The sequence below is a fragment of the Lygodium microphyllum genome, chromosome 3, assembly GCF_053477565.2.
Source record: "Lygodium microphyllum isolate KBCC chromosome 3, Lygodium_microphyllum_v1.1.10, whole genome shotgun sequence".
Lineage (NCBI taxonomy): Eukaryota > Viridiplantae > Streptophyta > Polypodiopsida > Schizaeales > Lygodiaceae > Lygodium > Lygodium microphyllum.
The window spans coordinates 106252533-106278625 of record NC_141137.1 but is presented as its reverse complement, the minus strand read 5'-3'; the positions used below and the strand labels follow the sequence as shown (position 1 = coordinate 106278625).

General features: G+C 42.4%; 1 protein-coding gene and 1 pseudogene across 3 annotated transcripts in view; both read right to left on the bottom strand.

The window, feature by feature from the left end:
- Nucleotides 1–402: 402 nt before the first annotated feature.
- The window catches only part of TOP3A (topoisomerase 3alpha), a 155990-nt gene continuing 130299 nt past the window's right edge, over nucleotides 403–26093 (bottom strand). For 2 of the 3 annotated variants that reach the window (XR_015690256.1, XR_015690260.1), the window contains 6 exons: nucleotides 1926–1991; nucleotides 1805–1840; nucleotides 1634–1723; nucleotides 1411–1522; nucleotides 1000–1311; nucleotides 403–795 (listed from right to left, as the gene is read on the bottom strand). Coding sequence is in view for 1 of the 3 variants with exons in the window: in XM_087674498.1 (XP_087530624.1) it covers nucleotides 1059–1311; nucleotides 1411–1522; nucleotides 1634–1723; nucleotides 1805–1840; nucleotides 1926–1991 (557 nt within the window). In the remaining 2 variants the exon portion in view is untranslated. Of the gene's footprint in view, nucleotides 1312–1410; nucleotides 1523–1633; nucleotides 1724–1804; nucleotides 1841–1925; nucleotides 1992–26093 lie in introns of all 3 variants that reach the window. The other variant, XM_087674498.1, reaches the window with a different exon arrangement.
- LOC148038714 (uncharacterized) lies at nucleotides 23775–25453 on the bottom strand (annotated as a pseudogene).

Below are 26093 nucleotides of genomic sequence, written 5' to 3'. Positions count from 1 at the left end.
ATACACATCGCACCACTTTATCACAGCCGACAGTTGTTCCCCTATCACAGCCGACATTTGTTCCCCCTTTGTAGCCATTATCTGGAGTACCAGAGCTACATACGCACATACACATAAACGGCACTTATCGCGCTCACAGCACCGTATTTTCAGTTTCCAGTTTTTAGCTTTTCATTCAGCACTTTTATTTTGGATAGCTGGACCTCATCAGTTGTATCACAGTTTGTCTCATAGGCCAGTTTTGGTCTTTAGAAGACGTTAATATAACTTTCTTTCTTTCTTTCTCTCTCTCTCTCTCTCTCTCTCTCTCTCTCTCTCTCTCTCTCTCTCTCTCTCTCATGAAGATACTTGAATTAATGAGGCAAAATGTTTACAACAGGCCTTATGGCCAGCCAAACAAAATACAAAAGAAGCAATAAATATTGACGAAGCCGAGAGGCCATAAAATATGAAGGAGATCATGAAGTGGGCACAAGGGTGGTGGGAATGCTTTAGAAACATGGAGCAGTCACATCTCCAAGTATCAGACCAGCCAAAACCATGGAAGTAATCTGACATAACATCAATCCACACACGACCTACATGACCGCGAATAGTGGAGGCCGAGTCAAAAAAGAAAGCATTACATACAGTCCACTGGATGTGCCAAACAACAGTCCATCACATAGAATAAAAGAGAAATGGATGGTGCAGCTGTAATGCGACTATGCATGGCATCTTGCCCAAAACCCAGGAACGGGTAACGGTCCGCTGACTAGTGATCCAGGTCCATACAGGGGAAATGAAGTCCCAAATCTGTATAGCAACCAAGCAAGAGATAAGAAGATGAACAGGGTTGACTCACATGTAGTACAAAAGATGCACCTCACACACACACACACACACTCTCTCTGTCTCTCTCTCTCTCTGCGGCTGTTACTCTCTCATGGTTCTCTCTTTGTTTGTAGGTTAGGCTTATGATTGAAGGAAACTACTTGCAATCACACCACCAGATCTAACCTTTGCGTAGGAATTTAATGCCAGTCCAGATTTGTATGCATAAGCCAACTTCTGGTGATTTAGGAACTTGGATAAGGACAATTATTGGCCCAGTGTGAGGATTCTCCGCATTTAAAACAGCTACCCCTGTTAGATGTCTCGCCAGTAGCCCTCACAAAGGCGCCCTCCCTGCCTGCACCTGCCTGCTTGTTGCCTCTTCTTGCTCTTCCACCTCGGGTATTTGCAGTTGAGGGATTTCTTCCGGTGCTTGTCTGCATGTTTCTCCTTTGTGGATGACTACCAGAATCAGTATTATTTGCTGGATTTTCCCACCTGGAAAACAGTTAATGGCTTAACACTTTGATGAAGGTTTGTAAATACGCCTTCAGAAGACAGTATCCACCAAAGTACTCAGAAGAACCAACCACACACATGAAAAAATCACAGTTGTTAGATGGGCATCTATAGAAGCGCCTCCCACGGTTGTTTTCTGTCTGGGCTGTTAGAATGGAGCAGACTTCCTGACAGTGGCACATTACGGCCTCTAGATATGCCAGCAGGTAGACATTGTTAAAGTTAGATCCGTCAGTTGTAGTTGCATCTATCATTTTACAAAAAAATATAAGTACTGAGAAACATAGGATCACCAACTTACGATTTGACGACCTCTGATCGTGCTGCAGGCCACTCCTTTCGTGGTGGTTCAAATTAGATGGCCCACTGTTGCCCCCAAGTTGCCCTCCACCTGATGAATTTAATTGCAAGAAAGGTTTTCATGAATCTGGATGCTCACTTAAAGTCTGGCACTGCCAAACAATATAAATACCTCGCCCATTCGCGATCCCTCTGCCTCCCAATTGCCCTGCATGCACGAAGCAAAATACAAAATGTCACATTCTGGTGCTGCTTAATTATTCTATCAAGCCCATAACATTAACCTAAAAAACCTCGAGTTCCAGTTCCGCATATTTCAATCAGCTCCTTCAATATTGCATCACATCCTCCCACACAACCTGCAGTTCAAAACATGTGGTTAGTCCTATCTTTTGTGTCACAGCTCTATAAAAATGTTAGGTGGTAGAGTAGTGCGATCAAACATTATATATTGGATATAGAAGAGCAAAGTTAGATGTACTAAAATGGATTAACATGCACATTTGATGTCCTAAAGTTTGCCAATCACAGATGTCTTGGCGTTTCTTTCAGAGCTCTACAAACACAGGGAGTCAATCCACAGAGAGTGCCAACAGTGAGTTATTACATAGTTCTTTAGACCTACAGCCACACAGACCTTATCAGACTCTACTGTCACACCAGGTGCGTGGGTTGTGCGTGGGGGTGGTGTGGGTGGGTGATGCTCGATTGAGGTGTAGCGATCCAGCAGAGCAGATGCCAAGGCTCTCTACTATGACGGAGATACCATAGCAAGATCCGAGCCATTATCACCTGCTGTAGGAGCCAGCCACCACACTTAAAGACTCCAATACCTTATTTTCTATTTAACAATGCCCGATAAGAGACATCATAGGATGATATCCATCTAACACCAAAATCATGTTCCCACTCCCTTTTGTTGTGCCCTCTAGATAGTCTTTGCCATTTCTTTCATTTCCATTCAGCTTACCTTTACTCCATAATTGTAGCAATCTATCCTGCCATTTGTACAGTCATCTCTACATGACCAGACCTTATTAGCGTTTTCACTAACCCATCTTCTGTCAATCACCTACTGCTACATTGCATTTGCTGAAAGTTGCAGAAGATCATTAGGACAGGTAAAACTTGAAAATCCAATCTTGCCGAGGGTCAGAGTCAAAATCAGGAAGAGGAATATGCTGCCCAATTTCTCCTCTAACCTAGACCACACCAACTTATGATTTCTAGGTATGCAGGAGTATTATCGCAAACGACAAAAAGAACAAACAATTGACTGGTGAGCAATAGCCAAAATCTCCCATCATCTTTAAACCTAATCATGCCATTCTACTCAGCTTCTTTCTTAACAATGATTTATCTTGCCAATGCATCCATCTAGAAACAACCAGCAGTTCAGCTCATAAGAAATTAATGTTTTATCTAGACTTTGGTGGGTGCCAACAAGTAACAACAATAGGTCTTGCCAACAAGAGACTATGCAATAATAAAACTTAGTGCATTTACACCTCTCTCTCTTTTTCGTGAAGGTAATTGAATTAAGTAAATATTTTACATCAGACCATCAGGTCGGCTTAGAACTCTCTCTCTCAAAAAAAAAAAAATCAGACCATCCGGTCAGCATTCTCACTAAATCTCTTGCATTCTGTTACAACAGATCATCAGGTCCTCCAAGAAAGTGAGGAAAGACTATCAGGACATCAACACAAAGAGAAAATCACACTGCTGGTGTAGAACAAACAACAGCCAGCTAGGGAGCAGCAATGTCAGGAAGAACGAGGTCAGCTGATATCATAGAAGAAATTTGCCATAGCACTAAACCTTGAATATGGGCCACATGGCCATGGATGCCCGAGACCGAATAAAAAATAAAGGCATTTCGAGTACGCCTGATATGCCACAAGGCAGTCCATCCCGGGAACTAGAATAGGCAGGAATAATCAGAATGCAAAGAAGGCATGGAGGGCAGCTTTCCCATAATCCATGAACGGGCTGTTATGCGTAGCTGAGTCACCGAGAGCCACATGAGAGAAATAAAACACCAGATCTGTCACGCAACTGGACAAGAGGCAAAAAGATGAAGCAATGTTTTATCACATGTAGTGCAGAATACACAACGACCAGCAGAGATCTTTCGAGCATGCAACACCTTGCCAGTTGGACCACACATCTCTCTCTCTCTCTCTCTCTCTCTCTCTCCCCCCCCCCCGTGTGTTACAATGAAGCAGAAACAGTAAAATGATTACCAATAAATTGCAAGAAATAAGGAGTATGATAGAATAAGATAAAGTTCTTCAGTGTCTTCTCTCTCTCTAGTAGACAGAATAGGGACAAGAGTAGAGGTATGATAGAATAAGATAAAGTTCTAGCCGGATTGATAGAATAAGATAAATTTCTTCAGTGTCTTCTCTTCTCACATTAGAGTAGAAGAGGATGAGAGGCCTTCAGCGTATCCCCTTCCTTAGGTTGAATGGAATGATGTCTCTTCGTCTCATGGAATAGAATCTCCTCCTTCCCGATCAGCGTCTCGTCCTCGTCAAGATTGCTCTTGTTTTCCTTTCTTGGTCATCCCCAAGCCCTCAATTTATAGTTTTGCAGGGGGGGGGGGAGGGGGGGGGGGGGGTAAAAGAGAGGACACTTACTTTTTAGCGTTTTTGATGTATCATCGATGACAAAGAGATAACACTTTCTTTTAGCGCTTCTGATGACATCATTGATGACGTCAGAGCAGGAGCTCCACTTGAAAAGGGGTTCTTGCTTTTGAAATCCCATGTATGAGGTAGAGAAGAACAAAGTATATAGGGTTGTCCTAAGACTAATTACTGACATGTATCGAAAGAAGATAGTACATAACAAGATATGAAGAGGTTGCACCTGTTACCTGCAAGCCGGCTAGGTAGATGATTAGTAAGGACTAGTGCAAACAAACCTGCGTTGCACGTGTCAGAAGTGCAACCTCGTTGCCATCCCTTTCACCATATCTGACCATATACCTTGTTCTTGCAGAGGAGATGATGCCTTTAACCATCCCAATCATTGAACCTTGTCTGCAAAACTGAACAATAGGTGTCTACCAGGCCTCCTCCCGGCTGTTGAATCTTGGAAAAAAGAGAAACCAAGGCTATGTTACATCATTGGCAAGGATCTGAGGGCCCATAGCAAGTCAGCAGAAGTGAAAAGTACAGGTGATGCTTGCTGGAGACCTTGGTCACCATCCTTGCAACCTATAGAGGTACTCCCATAATAGGTTTGTAAGGTACTTGAGGGAAATGAAGCCTTGAATGCCGGAATCATGAGTTATTCAAGTGGTAAGAAGCCTAAATGAGACAATGGCTTAATAGATAGACACAGGCTCGCCTAGATCTTTCTATGGCCAACACAGTCCATAAAGGCAGACTGCTAAATCTGAGTCATGCTGACAATGTAGTCTCTTGTACATCCTAAACACTGACGGAGGAGACATCATCTCCTTACATTGCTATAAGTGCATGAAATGTCAACGATTGTCTCCAAAAAGGCCTGAGAAATCACAAGAAAAGAGCTCTGGATGGCCTAACATCTTTCCTATGCTTTAAAGCCATTTGAGACTACTGTCATGTTGATGCACAACTGCAGGTGCTCAAATTATGGGTGCTTCTCACTGGATTCAACCATGGGCAGCAATAGGTTGTATGGGAGAAAGACTTTACCGGTGCAAGTCCTCTTGTGCATACCATCTATCAGGCTCACCATGATGCTTCTGTGACTGTCCCTGCACTTACAGGTCTGTAACCTGGGGCTTCTTCACTATTTGTGAGGCCAGCCAATTCATATTAGCATGGCAAGTGTGAAAGGTGCCTCAGTGTCAGCATTATGCTTTGCAAGACTGGCACCCGGTTAGTTCAGTGGCCCATTAGCATTGGCTCTTGTAGCAGCTGCAACTGTCATAATCAGCCAAGTGTGTTGACAAGCCATGCTTGATACAGGGTCACATTCGCCAGCAAGTGTGGCATGAGTAGCTTGCTGGTCAGTACAGATCTTAAGTGGCCGAATGTGGCCACCATAACCAATACTGTGGGGCATGCCGATTCTAAGAGCATGAAAGGCATGAAGGTGTCAGTTGCTTTCCAACATAAATGTCACAATGGACTGTCAAAGCCGGCCATTCTGGTGGTATAAAAGTATCGGCATTTGTGATAGAAGGCACTATCATAATTAGTGGGGCTAATCAGTTGGCCAAAAGCTGCTAGCGTCACCCGTTTTGCAGTAGATTAGCTAGTTAAGAGAGTGCCACCAGTTGGCAGCAATGAATTTTTGGCAAGATCACCTCCAGTAGCATTAGTTCTAGGGAGGGGAGTTTTTATGGTAGCATTTGGTATAGGGCTCGGGAGTAATTGCTATATCATGTTTGCCTCACAACAATACAATAGTCACATCCATCATGGTTCCTGGATTTTAATCCCACCAGTCACATCCATCGTGGTTCTTGGATTTAATCCCAAGGGGAGTGTATCCTGTAAAGACTGCGAATAGCACTGAATATCTATGAATGCAAAACCCGGGCGGCATATATATATATATATATATAACATTGTCACCATCATCATGGACTATATGTAGAGAACACATAGCGAATATGAGAAGAACACAAACTGCTTTAATTTCAAACAAACTGATACAAAGATGGCTCTATGCACCCCTACACTTCCACTATGAAGCTTAGATGACGATCTAGACAGATGATAGGCGAAGAACTTAACGATAGCTAGAAGAACTTTGATTGGGTGAAAGATAGATTGACGATGGCATTAGAGAGGTCTTCCTTTTATAGACTGGGAAGGCAGTTTGCTTAGCATACCCAACCATATTGTGGAATATTCCTAGCCCCTCATAGCTCCCACACTTGGCAACTCGATGCATTGTGCCTCGAGTTACTACTAACATAACTACTCTATCTAACCCAAAGGCTAGATCCACAAAGATCACCTTTTTGCTATCTCGTCACTTAGACCCACAGTTTTCAAGTACGAAAGGTATGATATGATACAGTACGATAAAATACGGTACTAATTGGTACCTTATGATTTTATAAGACACAATACGATATTAGTATGAAAAAAAAATAAAAAACTCAGTTATTTTGGATTATAGATAATAGAACACATGTTTAGAGCTAAAATAGCAATGTCACTTGAGTTAATCGGATGAATACATGGAGGTAACAAGGTAAAACCTCATGCACAACATGCGCAACGCGCTTTTAGAAGATAGATGGGAGTGTATATGTAATACATCATCCAACAAAGCAAAGTGTAGGGTGGATGGACAAAGAGGCTCTTTATCGTGTGTGTGTGTGTGCGTGTGCGAGAGAGAGAGAGGCCTGGCAATTTGGAGAGAGAGAGAGGGGGGGGAGGGATGCTCTTGAAATTACATACTCATCTTGGAAGTTGGGGGAGAGAGAGAGTGAGAGAGACTTGAAATTATGATAATAAACATAAGGCTTAGGAGTAAAAAGATAGTGTGGTCTAGTCTTTATAGGCAAAAAATAGCCTATTGTTTTGTATGAATTGGTACAGATACGTACCGTACAGTACGGTACAAACCGTATGGTACGAACTAGTCCATACGTAGTACGAATGCAACTATGCTTAGACCTCATCTAACATACAAGTCAAGACCCAACCATGCTCACACATGGCTTCTCATAATGGGGTCCTTAAAACCTTGAGCACCATGGATCATTGGTGGCACCTTATGAGGTGGGGGATTGAGAATATCTAACACCCCCTCTCAATATCCACCACCCGTAGGTGAACTGCATTCTCTGCCCAACACCAGGTCTCTAAAGATGAATTCGAAGGAGATCCTTCATAAGAGCTTTGGTAAAGATATCTGCTCCATTCTCCTCCGTTGGACAGTAGACCAACTCTACTATCCCATCCTTGATCAAGTCACGCACATAGTGATACTAGATCTCAATGTGTTTGGTGCATGCATGAAAAATTGGATTTTTGGCAATGGCGATGCAATTCGGATTGCTACATCATCTTAGCACCGTTGGATCTTCATCTTGTACTCCCATATGCCATAGGATAGGATCCTCCTTAACCATACTACTTCACATGTAGCAAAGCAATCTGCCTTATACTCTGCTTCAGTAGAAAACAATGCCATAGTTGGTTACTTCTTACAAGTCAAAGAGAAAATTCTTGAACTTAAAGAGAAACAATATCCACAAACTAATTTCTTGGAATCATTGTTACCTACCCAATCTCAATCACAGCTTCCCACAAGAGCACTTCCGGAACTGTAGGTGATACCATAGTCAAGAGTTCCCTTCAAGTATATGAGCAACCGCATCCAAGCTTTCCAATGACTTTCTCGGGGTTTGTTTGAGAACCTGCTCAAAACCCCAATAGCAAAATTGATATCTGGCCTCATGTTACACAAGTAGATGAGATTGCCAACCAACCTCTTGTACCTCCCAATGTCTGCTAGTACTGATGTATCGTCAATGGATAACTTCACATTGACCTCCATAGTTGTAGCTATCTCCTTACACTCGGTCATGCCAAATGCTTTTAAAATCTCCCATGAATACTTCCTTGAGAGATGAAGATTTTACCAAGCTCTTGCCAGACTTCAATCCCCAAATAATAATGCAACTAGTCCAAGTCTATTATTTCAAACTCAAAGCTCAAGCCTTTCGAGTCTGATAGATCATATCTTCATAGTCACAAGTAATAAGAAGATCCTCCGCATATAGAATAATCACTACAGACTTTTCACCGTCCCTGTAAACATATAACTTAGTATCTAAGACATATTTTGAAATTCAAACCCAAAAATAATTTATCTATATGATGGTACCATACTCTAGGGGCTTGTTTTAGCCCACACAATGCCTTCTTCAACTTACAGACTTTCTTCTCAAAATAGGAGGTCTCAAACCCTAGTGGTTGAACCATGTGCACCTCCTACTTGAGGTATCCATTCAAAAATGTTGATTTGACCATAGAAACAGGGAACGGCCGTTCCGGCCTGTAGGAACGGCCTGACGCGTTCCAAACCCTCCAAGGAGGTGAAACGGCCAAGGAACGTTCCCTGCCATTCCCTTGTTGTTCCCTACCATTCCCTGCTGTTCCCCCTGCCGTTCCCTGTTTGGAACGGCCATTCCAGGCTTGTTTACTGAAAATTGACGTTTTTTCTTGTTTTTTTTTTAAAAAACTTGGGTCATAGTCCTACCACATATTCACCCATCTCCATTGTTTAATGTGCACACACTAATCTCTCTCTCTCTCTCTCGGATTGAAGATTCAAAGTGTCAAGACAACCCACAATCTAATTAGGAGTCTATGCAAAGTTCAAATTTGATGCATTATCAACTCTTGCAAATCAGAATCAAATTTCAGTCGATCCTCAATTCCAAGGTATTCATCTATTTATATTGTCTAATTTCAAGGGAACTTGGGATAATTGGGGCAATTCAAGGCAATTTGGAGCTATGGGGGTAATCGAGTCAATGTTGGGACATTTGGGTCAATTTCATGCATTGACGGGTATTGGGGCAATTAGAGGGACATTGTTTGGGGCAGTTTGGGTCATGCAGGGCATATTTGGGGCACTTAAGACATGTGCCGTTCCCTCCATTCCCGTTCCCTGACCTTGGACGTTCCCCCCGTTCCAGGGGGTCCCGTTCCCGTTCCCGTTCCCCGTTCCAGGTAACTATGGATTTGACATCCATTTGGTAAACTAGCTACTCATTATGAGCCGCCACTGGAATAACGGTCATTTCTATGCAACTAAACTGGCTTTGTACTTTTCCAAGCTACCATCAACCTTGTACTTTACCTTCCAGACCCACTTGGTGCCAATAATCTTCCTCTTTTCTTGGGCTGATCCACTAGCTCCCAACTGTCATTTTTCATTACGCTGTTAAACTCAGCTTGCATAGTTGCTCTCCATGCTAGATTGGCAAGTGCTTCTTCCAAGTCTACTAGCTCATTTACTTCTCTCATAATCTTAACTATCAAAGCTATATTGACTGTGTAAGTAGAAGCCTTTTTTTGCTCCTCTATTCTTAAAGACCTCCTTCGTCCATCTACCTTTCCTCAATTGTGGTAGACATAGGATTATTGCGATCATAGAGCTACTTCAACCATCGCGGCAATGGCTTTTCTAATGGCATAATTGCAGGTTGGTGAACTTTTGTTTTATCATCTGAAGATGATACTTTCTTCTCCATGAGAATAGTGACAATTCTTGGGATAGGCTCATAGGGAACTACTTCACCGGATAATAATGTGAAAAAACTTATTCTCTTCTCCTCCATTGTATGTCATTGCTCCTTGAACACCACATCATGGCTCCCTATTATCTTCTTTACCTCTTGGCCATACAATTTGTAAGCCTTTTGCTCATCACTATAACCCAAGAAGATACATTTTGTGCTTTTTGAATTTAATTTGTTTCTCTTATTCTTTGGAACTTGTACATAACATTCACATCCAAAATTTGAAAATATCAGACAGATGGCTTCTTACCAAAATAGGTCTCATGAGGAGTTTTGCCCTTAAGAGCCTTTGTATAACTCTGACTGAGAATGTAGACAACAATATTAACAACTTCTCCCCCAAAACTGGTTAAGCAATCCCTTGCCTTTAAGCATACACCTTATCATTCTACAATGGTGTGATTTCGATGTTCAACAATGCCATTCCGCTGAGGTGTCATCAGTTGACATTTAATCCCTTTGGTCCTATTATATCTTTCAGCCACCCCATAGTTGCACTCGTACGTGGTACGAACTGGTTCGTACTATATGGTTCGTACCGTACCGTACCGTACGAATTCGTACAAAAAAACAAGCACTTTTTTTTTTTGCGTGGTTGTTGTTGTTGGTGGTAGTTTGGGTTGTTGACTATTGTTGTTGTGGTGATGGTGGTGATTTTGTAGCCTTGATCGATCAACCAAGAAAGGGGGTGGAAGCTTGATTAGACTCCTCATACATGTTTTGTTATGATTTATCCTACAGCCAAAGGCCATACATAAGATATTCAAGCAGTTCCAAACGTTTCTAATTGATGTCCCATCATTTTTCACAATATGTTAGTATCATCAATAAATAAATTCAGCACCATTTGAGAATCATCAAGTAGCTTAATCCTATTGATTTTACCTTTGTTCACAGCTCATTTTGCACCACCCAACCCAAAGCATTAGTACACATTGCTAATAAAACTGGGCCAGAGGATAGCTTGGCCTAATGTACCTTCTGAGAGTACACGAATTAGTGAATGTACCATTGGTAGCTACTAAGCCTTAGCAATGCCAAAAAGTCTTCACACTTTATCTTGTTTCATTCTTAACAAGTTTTAGCCATTTTTTAAACTTATCAAAAGCTTGAGCTTTATCATCAAGGAAGTACACCCACATCTTCCTATTGTAGTCGTCGACGATCAACATCAAATAAGAAGATCCTCCCAAGTCTTTTGTAGACATTTTATCACACAAGTCAGCATGGACCACCTCTAGAGGAGCCTTTGCTCTATTGTTATTTTCATATGGAAATGCCTTTCTCTGTTGCTTACCCATCATACAACCTTCACATAGTTCCTACATTTCAATTATTGTTGATAGGTGAGCAAACATATCTTGCTTATGCATCTCCTTTAACACTACAAAACCAATGCGACCAAATCTTTCATGCCAAAGTTTACTTGTATCCACACCAGCGGTGGTTGTAAGAGCACTTACCTCATACAAGTTGTTCCTCCTTTCTTCTTTGTCGACAACTTTGCTAACACTGTCATGCTGCACCTGTATTAGTAAACCTCATCTCATGGCCTAGATCAATTATAGAAGCAACTGATAGTAGATTTCTCTTAATCTCTGAAACATACAATACATTTGAAAGATTTTTGAGTTCACCATTTGTAATAGCGAGTGAAATAGTACTTGTATCCTCAACAGGGCATTTTACATCATTCCCAACTATCACAATGATGGATTCTTGTAGAGGCTTCATAGACCTTTCTTGTTGGTCATGTGATGGGAGACACCACTATCCAATACCCATGAGTTAGCAGTAGATATTTCTTGTGTTGAGAAACACACTTTCTCAATGGTCACCATGAATAACTCCAACTGTATTTCAGCCGTATTGGCTCTGTCTTTCCCTTTAGTGTTCACGGTGCCATTCTTTTCATCTGTCTTCTTGACAAGACAATCTGCAATTACATGTTTTTTCTTCTTGTAATAGAAGCACTCTCCTTGAAACTTTTTCTTGTCAACCTTACTCTTTTTGTCATTGTTGGTAGAGAAATTAGAAAAATCACCTTTGCGTTTCGCATTGCTGGAGAATGCAACATCTCCACTGCTGCTATCTTCTCAGGCTTTAGGCCACAACTCCTCCATTAGTAGTACACAAAATTCCTCAAATGTCAAAGCTTGAGGTTTCACCTGAGTATTTAGGGAAGTTACCAATCCATTAAACTTTGGTGGACAATCCGAAGACATCTCTAAGGTAGCTCCTCACTAATCTTTTGTATCCTAGTGCCAGCCATCTGGTTGTGCAGATTCTTGATCCAGGTGATGAATGTTTCATCTGTCTCTCCTTCAGTAAACTTCTTTACTATTAGTTGAAAGTTCTAAATACTTGTTTGATTTTGCACGTCGTCTACTGACTTCTCAGTACGTTTCAAGCCTCTGATGCCTTGGTTATATGCTAAATCAAGATCAAAATGTTGTCATAACAACTTGTAACTAAGGCATACAATTCATCTGTGTTTCTTTGTTTCCAAGCTTGTAGAATATCTACATTAGGAGGAATCATAATACTTGAATTTGATGGGTCAGGGGTGGGTTGTGGTTATGGACCAGTCCCTAGCACCATCTCTAGAAGCTCATAAGAATCAAGGATAGTTGTGATTTTAAACTTCCACAAAGTGTAGTTTGTACCATTTAACTTACCTTCGCTGAATGTTGGTGGACGAATCCTCAGTGTTTGAATTACGAGTACAGCACCACCTGATACACCAACACTGCTACTTGATGCAACTTACGACATTTCTCCTCTTCGCAATTAAATCCCTTGCCTCTCGTGTACTCTTCACTTCTCAAAGTCCCCCTCGCCTCTAATACCATGTAGAAATTACATGGCATAGTAGACAAAATCTGAGCAAGGAGTAGAGAACACATAGTAAATATGAGAAGAAAAAAAATTGCTTTAATTTCAAATAAACTGATACAAAGATGACTCTATCTACCTGTGTGCTTCCAGTGTGAAGCTTAGATGGCGATCTAAACAGATGATAGGCAAAGAGCTTAAGGGTAGCTGGAAGAACTTTAACAAGATGAAAGAAAGATTGATGATGGCTTTAGAGAGATCTTTCTTTTATGGCTCAAAAAGGTAGTTTGGTCGGCATGTCCGACCATATTATTTATGAATCTTCCCTAGTCGGCCGCGGAATATTATGGCTTTGGAGGAGTCCCTGATAACTTCCATACCCTGCAACTCGATGCATTGTATCTCAAGTTGCTACGATCATAACTACTCTATCTAACCCAAAGGCTAGATCTGCAAAGATTACCTTTTTGCCATCTGGTTAGTTAGACCTCCTTTGACATATAAGTCAAGACCCAACCAATATCCGTGCTCACACATGGCTTCTGATCATAATGGGGGCCTTACAACTTTGAGCACCATGGATCATTGGTGGCACTTTACGAGGGTGGGGTATTGAGCATATCTAACAAAAAAGAAGATAGCTGCAATGATTGATCATGATTCATGGTTCATAGTATAGCAAGTCACAAGTCCCAAGTGGCAAGTACAAAAAGTAGTAGATACAAAAAAAAACTTAAGGCTAAGACTTAAGGTGAGCTATGTGCAATGCAAAGTCTTCATGAACAGGCTTAGGCGTTGTAATAGCGGTAAAGAATATAGAGATATAGATAGAGGCAAGGGAAGGGGAAGGGAAGGAAAAGGAGGAAAAGGAAGAGGAAATAGAAATAGAGCTACCCAGGGTATGAGACACAAGAGGAAGAGGAGGATGTAGAGGTAGAGAAAAGTGGATGGAGGAGAAACAGGAGTAGAGAAGCTTATAAAAGAGGTAAAAAAAAAGGTGGTGAGGTATAGATAAACGTCAATGAGGAAAAAGACAAAAAGGGTAAAGCAAAAAATAGCTTTTCTTTGAACACCAATTCCCAAAAAATGGACGAAAACTGGATGGATTATACATATTTGATCTGATTGGACAGATTGTACTATGTGGATTTGTCCATGGACGAAATGCAACCAAGATCAAGATTTAAATATTAAATTTCAGTTTATAGTTCATTATTCATTTTGTGTTTCAATCTGTTATTTTTAGAATCTTTCAATCTAGATTAATTGTAAGTTGTCATGACTTAGGACTCGGGACTCATAAGTCATAACTCATGAGTCATTCTTCTACCTGCCCTAAATCTAATTTTTGTTGGGTATTTGACTCACGCCTTACTTACGCCTATGCTCATATGGGAGTGTCAGTGATCAGTAGGACACTGGGGCACTTTTTACTCTCGGTAGGAGAGGTTTTTTCCCCCAGACTTATGATCTTATTGTCGTATGTACTTATGTGCTTATGTTACACACATTTGGGCACTTAGTGTGTGTCGGGTGTGAACACCCCCTACAACCCTAAGGTTTAAGGGTTGTACTTTGTACTTTCAAGTTACACTCATTCAATCTATTCTCTTGGGGGTCGTGCTTCAACTCTGTCTCTCACTCTCACACTGTCTACTGAATCCCAGCTTTACCTCGATCCTCCCATCTCACATTTGGTATCAGAGCACAGCTCTGAACTCAGCTTCTGCCTGCAGTGTGCAAGTCTGCAGTCTGCAGCCCACGCCAGTTCTGCTCCAGGCCGCCAGCGCACAGCTCCACGCAACTTGTCTCCAGCGCATCGTTAGTCTCGTCAGCAGTCAGGCGCCACCTTGTCGTCAGTCTGCCCGCGTTACAGCCCGCCAACGCAGCTTCACCAGCACGCTGTTCCTCAGCGCTGCCCGAGTCAACCCACAGCTCGCGACTGTCCAGCAGCTCCACGTCAGCCAATCCGCCCGCCAGATGACCTGCCACACGACTGTCCTGCGCCGCCTGTCATCCTATCCGTCAAACGTTGGCCAGCTTCACGTCAGCCAGTCCGCCCGCTAGACGACCTGCCACACGACTGTCCTGCCCGCCGTTTGAAACCTCCACGTCAGCTCTGCTCGCGACTGTTCGCCCGGCCGTCTGACCAGCACACGCCACTCTGCTCGTCAGCCTGCTCCACGTTAGGTACATTTTTAAACAATTTTTTTTTAATTTCAGCCCAAAACACACCTCTGGAAGAGGAGGTTCATACGCGCAGCATAGAACAGGTGGGGGATAAATTTCATGCAAATTTCTGGACTGGATCATCAGAAATTTTGGGGCTTTTGTGTATTTTGTGGACAGTTGCATTTGAACTGCTCGTACAGTCACAGAAAGACTGTTTTGACAGAAATTTTGGCAAAAAATTTTGGGGATTTTGAGATAACAGTGTTGCAGTGCACTGTTTGCACCTTGGGAAGCGTGCATTAAAAGACAGTTTTCTGACAGAGTACGCCCTTGACATTAATTGCAGAAACGTGTTTGCTGCAATTTCTGGAAATTTGCAGGTTTCCAGTTCATACTGCTTTGACATTGCTCATTTTGTCTTTGGAAATTTGTCATCATGGCAAATCAGGGAGGTGATGTCTTTACGTATGTATCCAAGGAAGACAGACTGGACGGAAACAACTATTCCCTTTGGTCATTCATGATGAAGAATGTATTAGTGGCCAAGAATTTATGGGATTATGTCAGTGGAGAGGAAACTCGACTGGGAGTTGTAGCTCCCGTTACTCCTCCCCCCCATGGCGCACGTGGACAACGAGGACCTCAGCCCGCTCCACCTCAGCCACTTCCTCCAAGAACTGCAACTCAAAAAGCACAGGCCTTGTCGCTGATTGCTCTGGCAGTTCAGCGGTCCATCATACCTCATATCCGTTCGGCATCTTCTTCACGAGATGCATGGTTGACTTTGGAGCATATGCTTGCAGGAAAGAATGAGACTCGGATCTCTTTCTTAAAGAAAGAGTTGGAAACTCTGAAGATGCATGAAGGTGATTCTATGCAGGATCACTTAAATAAGATTCAGGACTTGAGGGAGCAACTCATGAATGTAGATGAGTATTTTTCGGATGCACAGTTGATATCCACCACCTTGAATTGCTTACCTCCTTCGTACTTGTCTTTTCATACTGCATTGAGCCTCACCATGAGGATTGCTGAGCACCCACTCACTTTTATTCAGCTGGTTAGTTTGCTTCTAGAGGAGGAGCAACAACGGAAAAATAGTGGTGTGGATGCTATAGTCTCTGAGCAGGCTTTTGTGGCAAGACAGAAAGGCAAAAACAGCAAGGTGAAAAATGCTCCACAGAGTTCTGGCACTTCGGGCACATCGCAAAATCAGACACAAGGGGGGACGCAAGCAAAAAAAGGAAAATATCATTATTCTAAGAAGCCTGGCCAGTATATCACTGAGTGCAGGAAGCGCATTGCCAAAGAGAAGAAGGAGTCAGGAATGTCTGTTTCTACTACTCCTTCCACTGCTAGTGAGTCCACGTCCTTTGTTGTGGACAGGGACTATTGTTTTTACACTTGCAGTTATGACATCTCTTGGGCCGATAGAGCACTTAGCTCTACAGAGGATGTTGACACTTGGTTCTTTGACAGTGGTGCTTCTAGACATATTACATCTCGCAGAGATTTGTTTGCTTCAGTTAGTACACCTCCCGTTGCGAAATCGGTACAGTGTGCAAATAATGCATCATACCCTGTTCGTGGTATTGGGGAGATTCAGCTCACAGCCATTGATGGCTCTATTCTCCGCCTGCAGGATGCTTTGTTTGTGCCTGGAATCAAGAAGAATTTTCTTTCTATTTCTTCTTTGGCACGTTGTGGTTTGCAGGTCACCTTTGATGATGACCGTTGCATGGTTAGAGAAAAAGAATGCATGACTTTGGTCTTGACAGGATCTTTGTGTCATGGTTTATATGAGTTGGATGCTCTTTCAGTAGATCAGTCAGCATACTTGACATCCACTCTTACTCCTGCTATGATACAGGCGGAGTTATGGCATGCTCGTTTGGGGCATGTAAACTTTGGCAGCTTGATGCTTTTGCAACGTACTCAGATGCTGGATGGCTTACCTCTCTTGAAGAGACCTCCTAAGCACTTATGCGAGGGATGCATTTTGGGGAAAATGCATCGGTTTTCATTTCCTCGTGATGTTGCTTTCAGAGCAACAACCAGATTGCAGTTGGTGCATTCAGATGTTTGTGGGCCTATGCAGACCATGTCATTGGGGGGTTGTTATTATTTTGTGACATTCATTGATGACTTTACACGTTTTTGCTGGGTCTACTGTTTGAAAAAGAAGTCAGAAGTGTATGATGCATTTTTGGCTTTCAGTGCACTTGTTGAAAATCAGTCTAGATGCAAGATTAAGACTCTCCATTCGGACCGAGGGGGGAAATACATGTCCTCTATGCTGAATTCTTTTTTGCAGCAGAAGGGCATAGTCCATCAGTATACTACAGCTTATACTCCACAGCAGAATGGGGTAGCAGAGAGGAAGAATCCGTCACTCATGGAGATGGCCAGATGTATGCTGAAGGCAAAGAGCTTGCCTCATAGTTTTTGGATGGAAGTAGTCATGTCTGCTTGCCATATTTTGAACAGATGCCCTACCAAAGCCTTGAAGACCATCACACCATTTGAGGCTTGGAACAGCCGTAAACCTTCTGTTGGTCACTTTCGTACCTTTGGGTGTCTTGCCTATGCCCATATTCCACAGGTACTTAGAAAAAAATTGGACAACAAGGCTGTTAAGTGCATTTTTATGGGATATAGCAATGAGAGCAAAGGCTACAGACTCTATGATCCCGTTACAAAGAAGGTTTTTGTCAACAGGGATGTTGTTTTTGATGAAAAATCAGAATTATCCTTGGCTGGTTTGGACACATATCAGGCTGCCCGTGATGTTTTTGAAGGGCTGCTGCCCATTACTTTTGGTGATTCAGCTGGAGGTTCAGAAAATGAACCTAATGTTCAGCCAGCTGCTCCTATGGAAAGTGCAGAAATTCAGCCATTGGCTGATCGAAATATTCAGCATCATGCTGAAACTGAAATTCAGCAAGAGCTTGCACACAGTCAGGATGCTAGACAGTTACCTAGATGGTATTTGCAGACTATGCAAGATAGTCCTTTGGATGCACCCATGGCTGGTCGTACTAGAAGGCAAACTCGTTTGCATGATTCAGCACATATCATGGAGTTTATTATGGCAGCAAGTACTTTTGATAATAAAGAGCCTGAATGTTATGAGGATGCACAACACAGTGTGCATTGGATGGCAGCTATGCAAGCTGAATTAGATTCTATTACTAAGAATCAAAGTTGGGATTTGGTGTCCTTGCCATTTGGAAAGAAAGCATTGGAACGAAATGGGTCTACAAATTGAAAAGAAAAGCAGATGGATCCATTGCTAAATACAAGGCACGGCTGGTAGCTAAAGGCTACGCACAGAAAAAGGGCATTGATTATGAGGAGACATTTGCTCCTACTTCCCGTATGACGACCATCAGGTCTATGATTGCTTTGGCTGCAAATTAGGGTTGGACAGTGCATCAGCTAGATATCAAGACTGCATTTTTACATGGCGAACTTCAGGAGGAAGTTTGTGTACAGCAGCCCATTGGTTTTGCAGTTGAAGGCTCAGAACATTTGGTATGCAAACTCAAAAAGGCACTATATGGTTTGAAACAAGCTCCTAGAGCTTGGTATGAAAAAATATATGCTTTCTTGCTTGGTCAGGGGTTTCTAGACAGCTCATCTGAGTCTACCCTTTACATATGTAAAGAAGGGGGATCTATGCTGATTTTATGTCTTTATGTTGATGACCTTTTGCTCACTGGAACACATGCTGATCAGATTTCAGCATTCAAACAAAATTTGTAGCAAATTTTTGACATGTCTGACTTGGGAGTTTTGCATTACTACTTGGGCATCCAGTTCATACATAATGCTCGAGGTATTGGGCTATCACAGTCAAGGTATATTGGGTAGCTTCTTGAGAAGTTTGGCTTACAGGATTGCAAGCCAATTTGTACTTCCATGGAACCTGGATTGAAACTGTCATTACATGATGACAATGATTTGTTTGATATACATACATATGCTCCTGCAGTTGGATGTCTTATCTATCTATGCAATACTAGGCCGGACATACAGTTTGCAGTTTCAGCTTTGAGCAGGTATATGCATCAGCCACGTATGTCACATTGGCAAGCTGTCAAGCGTGTTTTTCGCTACTTGCAGGGTACTCGTTCTCTTGGGTTGCTTTATGCCAAGGGGGGACCACTGCAGTTACATGCTTACAGTGATTCTGATTGGGCTGGTGATTATGATACACATCACTCCACTAGTGGCAATTGTTTCTTTCTTGGCTCTTCTTGCATTTCTTGGCTTAGCAAGAAACAATCCACTGTTGCCACATCGTCATGTGAAGCTGAATACAAGGCAGCTTTCACTACCACAGTTGAATGCGTATGGCTTAGACGTTTGCTAGCTGATTTGGATGTACCTGTTACTGAGCCTACTCCTTTGTTCACTGACAGTCAGAGTGCCATTGCAGTGGCACGGAACCCAGTGTTTCATGCTCGCACGAAACACATTGAGATTCACTATCACTTTGTTAGAGAGAGGCTTACATACAGGTGATATCAGCCTTGTCTATTGTCCTACCACCAGTAATGTGGCAGACATCTTCACCAAAGCTCTCCATCGTGACAAATTTGAAGCATTTCGAGATGCTTTAAATTTGATATCCTTTGGTGGCGGATGATCCTTGTACTCTTGATCACTCTTCACTCCAGGGGGGTTTGTTGGGTATTTGACTCACACCTTACTTACGCCTACGCTCATATGGGAGTGTCGGTGATCAGTAGGACACTGGGGCACTTTTTACTCTTGGTAGGAGAGGTTTTTTCTCCCAGACTTATGGTCTTATTGTCGTATGTACTTATGTGCTTATGTTACACACATTTGGGCACTTAGTGTGTGTCGGGTGTGAACACCCCTACAACCCTAAGGTTTAAGGGTTGTACTTTGTACTTTCAGGTTACACTCATTCAATCTATTCTCTTGGGTGTCGTACTTCAACTCTGTCTCTCACTCTCACACTGTCTATTGAATCCCAGCTGTACCTCGATCCTCCCATCTCACAATTTTCATCTCGAGTCTTATCTCACCATCTATCCCAATATCTCTTCCACTTCATCTACACCCTTAATCTTGGTTTTCACCCACCTTCTCTTTCTCTTGTACCATGTAGGTTGGTGTGGCCACCAATGTGGTACAAGTGGTCAATAAAAATGCCTCCAATTGTCAAAGGATGGGACGCTTAATTGAAGCAAAGTTCCCATCTATTTTTTGGACCCCATGTGCCACCTACTACATTGACCTCCTCATAGAAGACATTGGATTACTTGATTGGGTGAAAAAGATTGTTGGGGATGCTTGCTACATTGCAGATTTCATCACAAAGAAAGTAAGTGTCTTAGCAATCTTTCATGCCTATAGTGATGTGGAGCTAAAGAAGCCTTCCAAGACCTATTTTGCTACCATGTGATTGCTTTTAGAGCGACTATATGATCTACAAAATAAAATTCAACAAGCAATGGTCTCAGAGGAATTTAAGGTATGGCTGCAAGAGGAGCCACTCTCGAGTGTAGAAGAGAAAAAATCCATTCAAAGGATTTCCTTGAAAGAGGCATTTTGGCACGATGTATGTGCATTGGTTATAGCAATCACCCCATCGTATAGGATGTTATGCATGACTGACATGAAGGGTGTCACCTTGGGCTTCTTCTACACTTTATGAGAGAGACCATTGAGAAGGTCAAGGTGTGCAAAGCACTTGATGTCAAGGACCCGACGTAATGGCTTTAAGTTTTATACAAGTTGACTCCTTTAAAGTTTTAATTTCGAAAGGCTAAATGTAATGTTTTTTTCCTTAAATGTAGAGTTGAAATATTGGATGCCACGCCAAGTTGTGATGACATCCTTTACTTAGTCAAGAAAAGATAAAAGTGAATGAGACAGCCCATACATAGTCTTGCTGCCCTCTTGCATCCTGCCTACAAATCTCCATCTCTTTTCATGGATCAAAAGTTGGCTGACAAATAAAGATGCCTACCTTCCAAAGGCATTGGATGAGAACTAACATGCAACATTCCTACAAGAAATTATCAATTGTAGCAACCAAAGAGACACTAGTTTTGCCAGTGCTCTATGCTGAAAGAGACTCTTTGATCAAGCCTCTATTTTGGTGGGAATCTTTTGGATATCAACTATCCAATGTCCAAAAAATTGCCCTTAGACTTCTTCCATAAGTGAATTGAACATTTGAAGTTTAAAATTTGCATTTTAAACTTGTAAGTTCTCACCTAGAGGCTAGAACCTTAAAAGTTTATAATCTTTAAATCTTGATTGCTATGTGAAGTTTGAACTTTGAACATTAAAATTTTTGTGTACATACTCACATATTCATGTACTGAACATATCGTACTAAACGTACAAACCACCTTGGACCATGGAGGAACCACACAGATCCATCCCGAACTTGGTGGTGTAACTCTACTACAGTAACAACTGCAAGGGGAGCCCTATAGGGAAAATAGCATGATGCTAGGATGAAAGAAAGGAAAAATGAATTGCACTTATGAGAAATAGTATGAAATCTTTATGAGAAGCATAGTTGTCATGATCAGTGGTGTCCAATAAGTTCTATCCAATGTTAACATTATACTAATCGAACTAAATAACACTTGAACGTATGTGCCCCCTCCGCACAACTCCTCCACCACATTGTTCCAGCCTTCCTCACTTGGCAACTCCACCCGGTAGGCCACCTGCGTGTCACCGTAGGGAGCCAGCCATAAGTGGAGTTCGGCACCCCTCCACCGCCCAAAAAACACCCCATTAAATATTATTTTAATTTTTTGTCCAATGTAGGGTTGCTCAACTATTGCGTATGAGAGAAATTGGTCAACATACTCTCTTATACATACTAAAATCCTAAATAAGTTGAGCATATGGCAATTAGAGCTACTAATTTATTCTCACTCTAACTTACGTATGCTACGGACTATGGATGAGATGCCTATGGCTAGACTCTAGTTTCAAGTTTCAACTCTTATATGGCCTTGCAATTCTTGTCTAAACTCGAATTCATGGAAACTTTGTGCATCCCATGATCTATCTTTAAGTTGCACAATTTATATGTGTATAGGCTGATTTTATATATAATTTTATATGTATTTTTTAATGAACATATGACAAAACAATGTATTTTATTCTTAAAAATTTTTGTGTGCATACTAAACCTCACATATTCATGTACTGAACATATCGTACTGACGTACAAACTGCCCTGGACCATGGAGAAACCACACAGATCCATCCCGAACTTGGTGGTGTAACTCTACTACAGTAACAACTGCAAGGAGAGCCGTATAGGGAAAATAGCATGATGCTAGGATGAAAGAAAGGAAAAATGAATTGCACTTATAAGAAATACTATGAAACCTTTATGAGAAGCATAGTTGTCATGATCAGTGGTGTCCAATAAGTTCAATCCAATGTTAATATTATACTAATCGAACTAAATAACACTTGAACGTATGTGCCCCCTCCGCACAGCTCCTCCGCCACGTAGTTCCAGCCTTCCTTGCCTGGCAACTCCACCCGATAGGCCACCCGCATGTCCCCGTAGGGAGCCAGCCATAAGTGAAGTTCGGCACCCCTCCACCGCCTAGAAAACAACCCCCCCCCCCCCCCCCCCGGCCCGCCGCAGCCATCACAGCAAAGTGTTTGGTAGGTTCTCAATAGGGTCGCGCAATGGAAACCTCTGGTCGGATGCCAGTGCATTTTGCGGGTGCCCCCCAGTCAAACACCTTACACATCATCCTCTCTAAGGAACAACTCTTAGTTGTTCGTGCGACGGAGCTGGAGCTAAAGGAAACAACGATCTTTGGTCAGATAGTAGGGCATTCCCCATCTAGGGCCCAGCTTCGGGACTGGCTTCATTCTACTTTGCACATCGGCACGACGCAGATCGTGGAGGCGGTTCTCATGGGTCGAGGGATCTTCATGGTACAACTCACTTTAGCAGATGCAGCACGTGAGCTACTAACTAGTTCACTCTATGCTTCCACGAAGGGTGTCATCTACATGGTCCCCTGGTACAGTGGCTTCACAGTGGAGGCATTCGCGCTCCACAACAGTTTCCTTAGACACCTAGTCACCCTACTCTTCCTTGGAGTGGCGATAGAGTACCACCAGTTAGTGAAAGACTTTGCACGACTCTTCGGCACCGTTCTTCCTGCTTCTTTCGCGGACGTAGTGACAACCACAGGTGTCCCAAAGGTACGGGTAGCAATGAAAGAGACAAAGAATATACCACAGTTTCTAGAGATAGAGGCAGGAGGACACTCCTGCAAGCAGCACGTTATCGTGACCACGCAGCCATGGCAGTGCTTGCGTTGCCATGACTTTGGGCATCATGTAGCAGATTGCACGCGCTTTGGAGCCAAAGCGGCCTCGCCGCCGTCAAGCCCACAGGTGGATGAGGATGGCTTTACACAAGTCCACAGACGACAGAGAGGGAGAAAGCAGGAGGGCGAGCATCGCCCCCCAGCAGAACGCTACACACCCCCCCCCCCCCCCCCCTTGCCCCACTTGGCAGGACCACAGGCCTACACACCCACCACCCACGGAGGCGTCACAGGCATAGTTGCAGGAAACATCGGAATGGAAATAAGAACGGAAACGAGAACGGGAACGCCACGTCATCAAGGAGATACGAGGTGTTCATACTGCATAGTATTCTACTTAAAAAGATTCTAAGACTTGCAAGAAAACTTAATTTATCAATATTGAAGTATTGAAGAACTTAAAGCTGAAGGTTGAAACTTGGAATATAAAGAATGAAAACATCTTTCTAAATTTATAACAAAGGGAAGGCCAAACTTACAAAAGATCAAAGATATAAAGGCTGAGTTTAAACATCAAGAACTAAAAGTGAAATACAAATGACATGTCAAGAAGAAGCAAAAAGAAAATACAAATACATCAAACATCTATCTCATCTAGAATCTCTTCCTCTTCGTCATCCTCATTAATTTCATTTTCTTGATTCTCTTCATCAGCATCATCCTTCTCTTCATCTTCAGCTTCTTGCATGCAACGTGGATTGTTTTCATCTTTATGAAAACTCGGATTTCATCTTTGTTAGCAAACACAAGTTTGCATTAACAAAGACTAAATCATCAGCCTTCTAAGTGTCTAGCCTGTTTCTCTTCTTGGTGTGTATATGACTAAATGTGCTCCAAAGTCTTTCAAGTGCACAAGATGCACAAACTTGGCTTAAGATTTTGATAGCCAAGTTTTGCAGCTCTGGAATCAGCTCCATAGTTTTCCCACCATGTGATTGCACCTACATGGAATCTACAACAGTCCAAAGTAATGTTTAGTTAGAAAAGCTGTATTAAAACTTTATATAAATTGAAAAACTAAGCAATTTTGTGAATTACCTATGACATTGCGCATCATGCCAGTCAAACATGCCTTCTTTGTTATGGTAGTTAGCGAGTTGAAATTTGATTTCTTGACGTTCCTCAGGACTTGCCACGGATTTCTGAAGTGTGGTATTCCAGCCTCGAGTTACTTCAGCCGACTGGAGTTGCTTTCCCTTGTGTTGGAACTCTAGATCCAAATTGTAAGTAGCACAATGAAGTGCTGAGTAGTATTGGTTCCATCTGCTGACCGCAAGCTCCTCAATTTCTTGTTTCTTGGGTGGAGCAAGATTAAGAGCACGGATGTTTTGAATGAGACGATCCATTGCTTTGTACACTTTACTGACACTTGCTGCAAGAGATTTACCATGGGTAAGCATAGAAGATGCAAATTTTTTGCTTCCTCCCAATACTCATCTTGGGTTACTGTTGTGTAGTACAACTGGCCCAGAGCTGACTTTGAAGTAGACCATGATGTCCAAGATGGACTAGCGACCATTTGTTTTAAAGTTGGCCTCATGTTGTATAGCCAACGAAGCATAAGGAAATTATAGGCAAACCTGGTCTCTGAATATTTTAGTAGCTCCTTTTTGGCAAATTGCCTATACAAGGCTAGAGAGAAATGATGGCGGGTGACAAAAGAAATGATTTCCTTTCCTGTAAAAATTGTACTCTTGATCCATGCTAATGCTCCAATGTCTTTTAAAAATTTATTAAGACACCGGGCCATACATGGACTCCATGTGATATGGGGATACTGTTGCTCTAGGAAGGCACCTGCAGCCCTATTTGTCACCTCTCCATCAGAGACAAATTGAATTACATTCTTGGGTCCAACATACTCAACAGCCTCAGCCCACATCTCACATAAGAAAAGAGTTGTCTTTTGCTAGGTACCACAATCTGTGGATTTTATATATAGAGGCTTGCCACGACATGCAGCAAGGACACCTTCCAAGGAATAGCTGCGTATATCAGACCAACCATCACCTATGAGACTCACCCCATAGGTATCCCACTGTTGTTTAATTGGTGTGATGGCAGCCTTTACGCTGGTCACTTCCTCTTGTAGAAGTTTCTCAAGTAGTGCATCATAAGAGGGAGGTTGGTAGGAAGTGCCAAACTCGGCAATTTCAGAAACCATCTCCTTAAAAAAAGGAGATCGTGCCACATTGAATGGAATTCCAATGAGTAAAAAAAACGTGTGACAATTGCATCTACTTGAGCCTTCCTTTGTGAGTGCCATGTAGTGAACAAATTGCCTTGTTTTCCACGGGGATGGATGATGTACCTTGTTTTCCGTTGCTTGTCGCAGTCGTAGGAAAAGCGGCAGACTGATTTGCTCCGCTCTCTCAAGCTCGACTTCCACCAGTGACAGTTGCATTGATGCTCGCATGACATCAGTGTCCTTTGGGGGCCTAGTTTCAAGATACATCTTGACATCCCTTGCCATGCGAGTACGATCTTTGGTGGTATCTTGTCACAACCTTTGATACCATGGCCGGGGACATTAAGGAGATGCGCCATCACTCGATCAGCACCTCCACCTCTTTTGATGCCACAAAAGTGACACTCAAAGCGTCTTGCTCCACCCACCTTGCTATTGTAGGACCCAACGATGCTAACTTACTGCCACCAATAGCCACTTTGGGTCATCTCTTTCTCTCTCGGGCTTTCATTTAGTTGGGCTTCCATGGTTTGAGGCCTCATTATGAGGTAAGGAGGGAGAGAGAGAGAGAGAGAGAGAGAGATTATAGGATAAGATATTGTGTTGAGATTTCACTTTTGGAAAAGAGAGA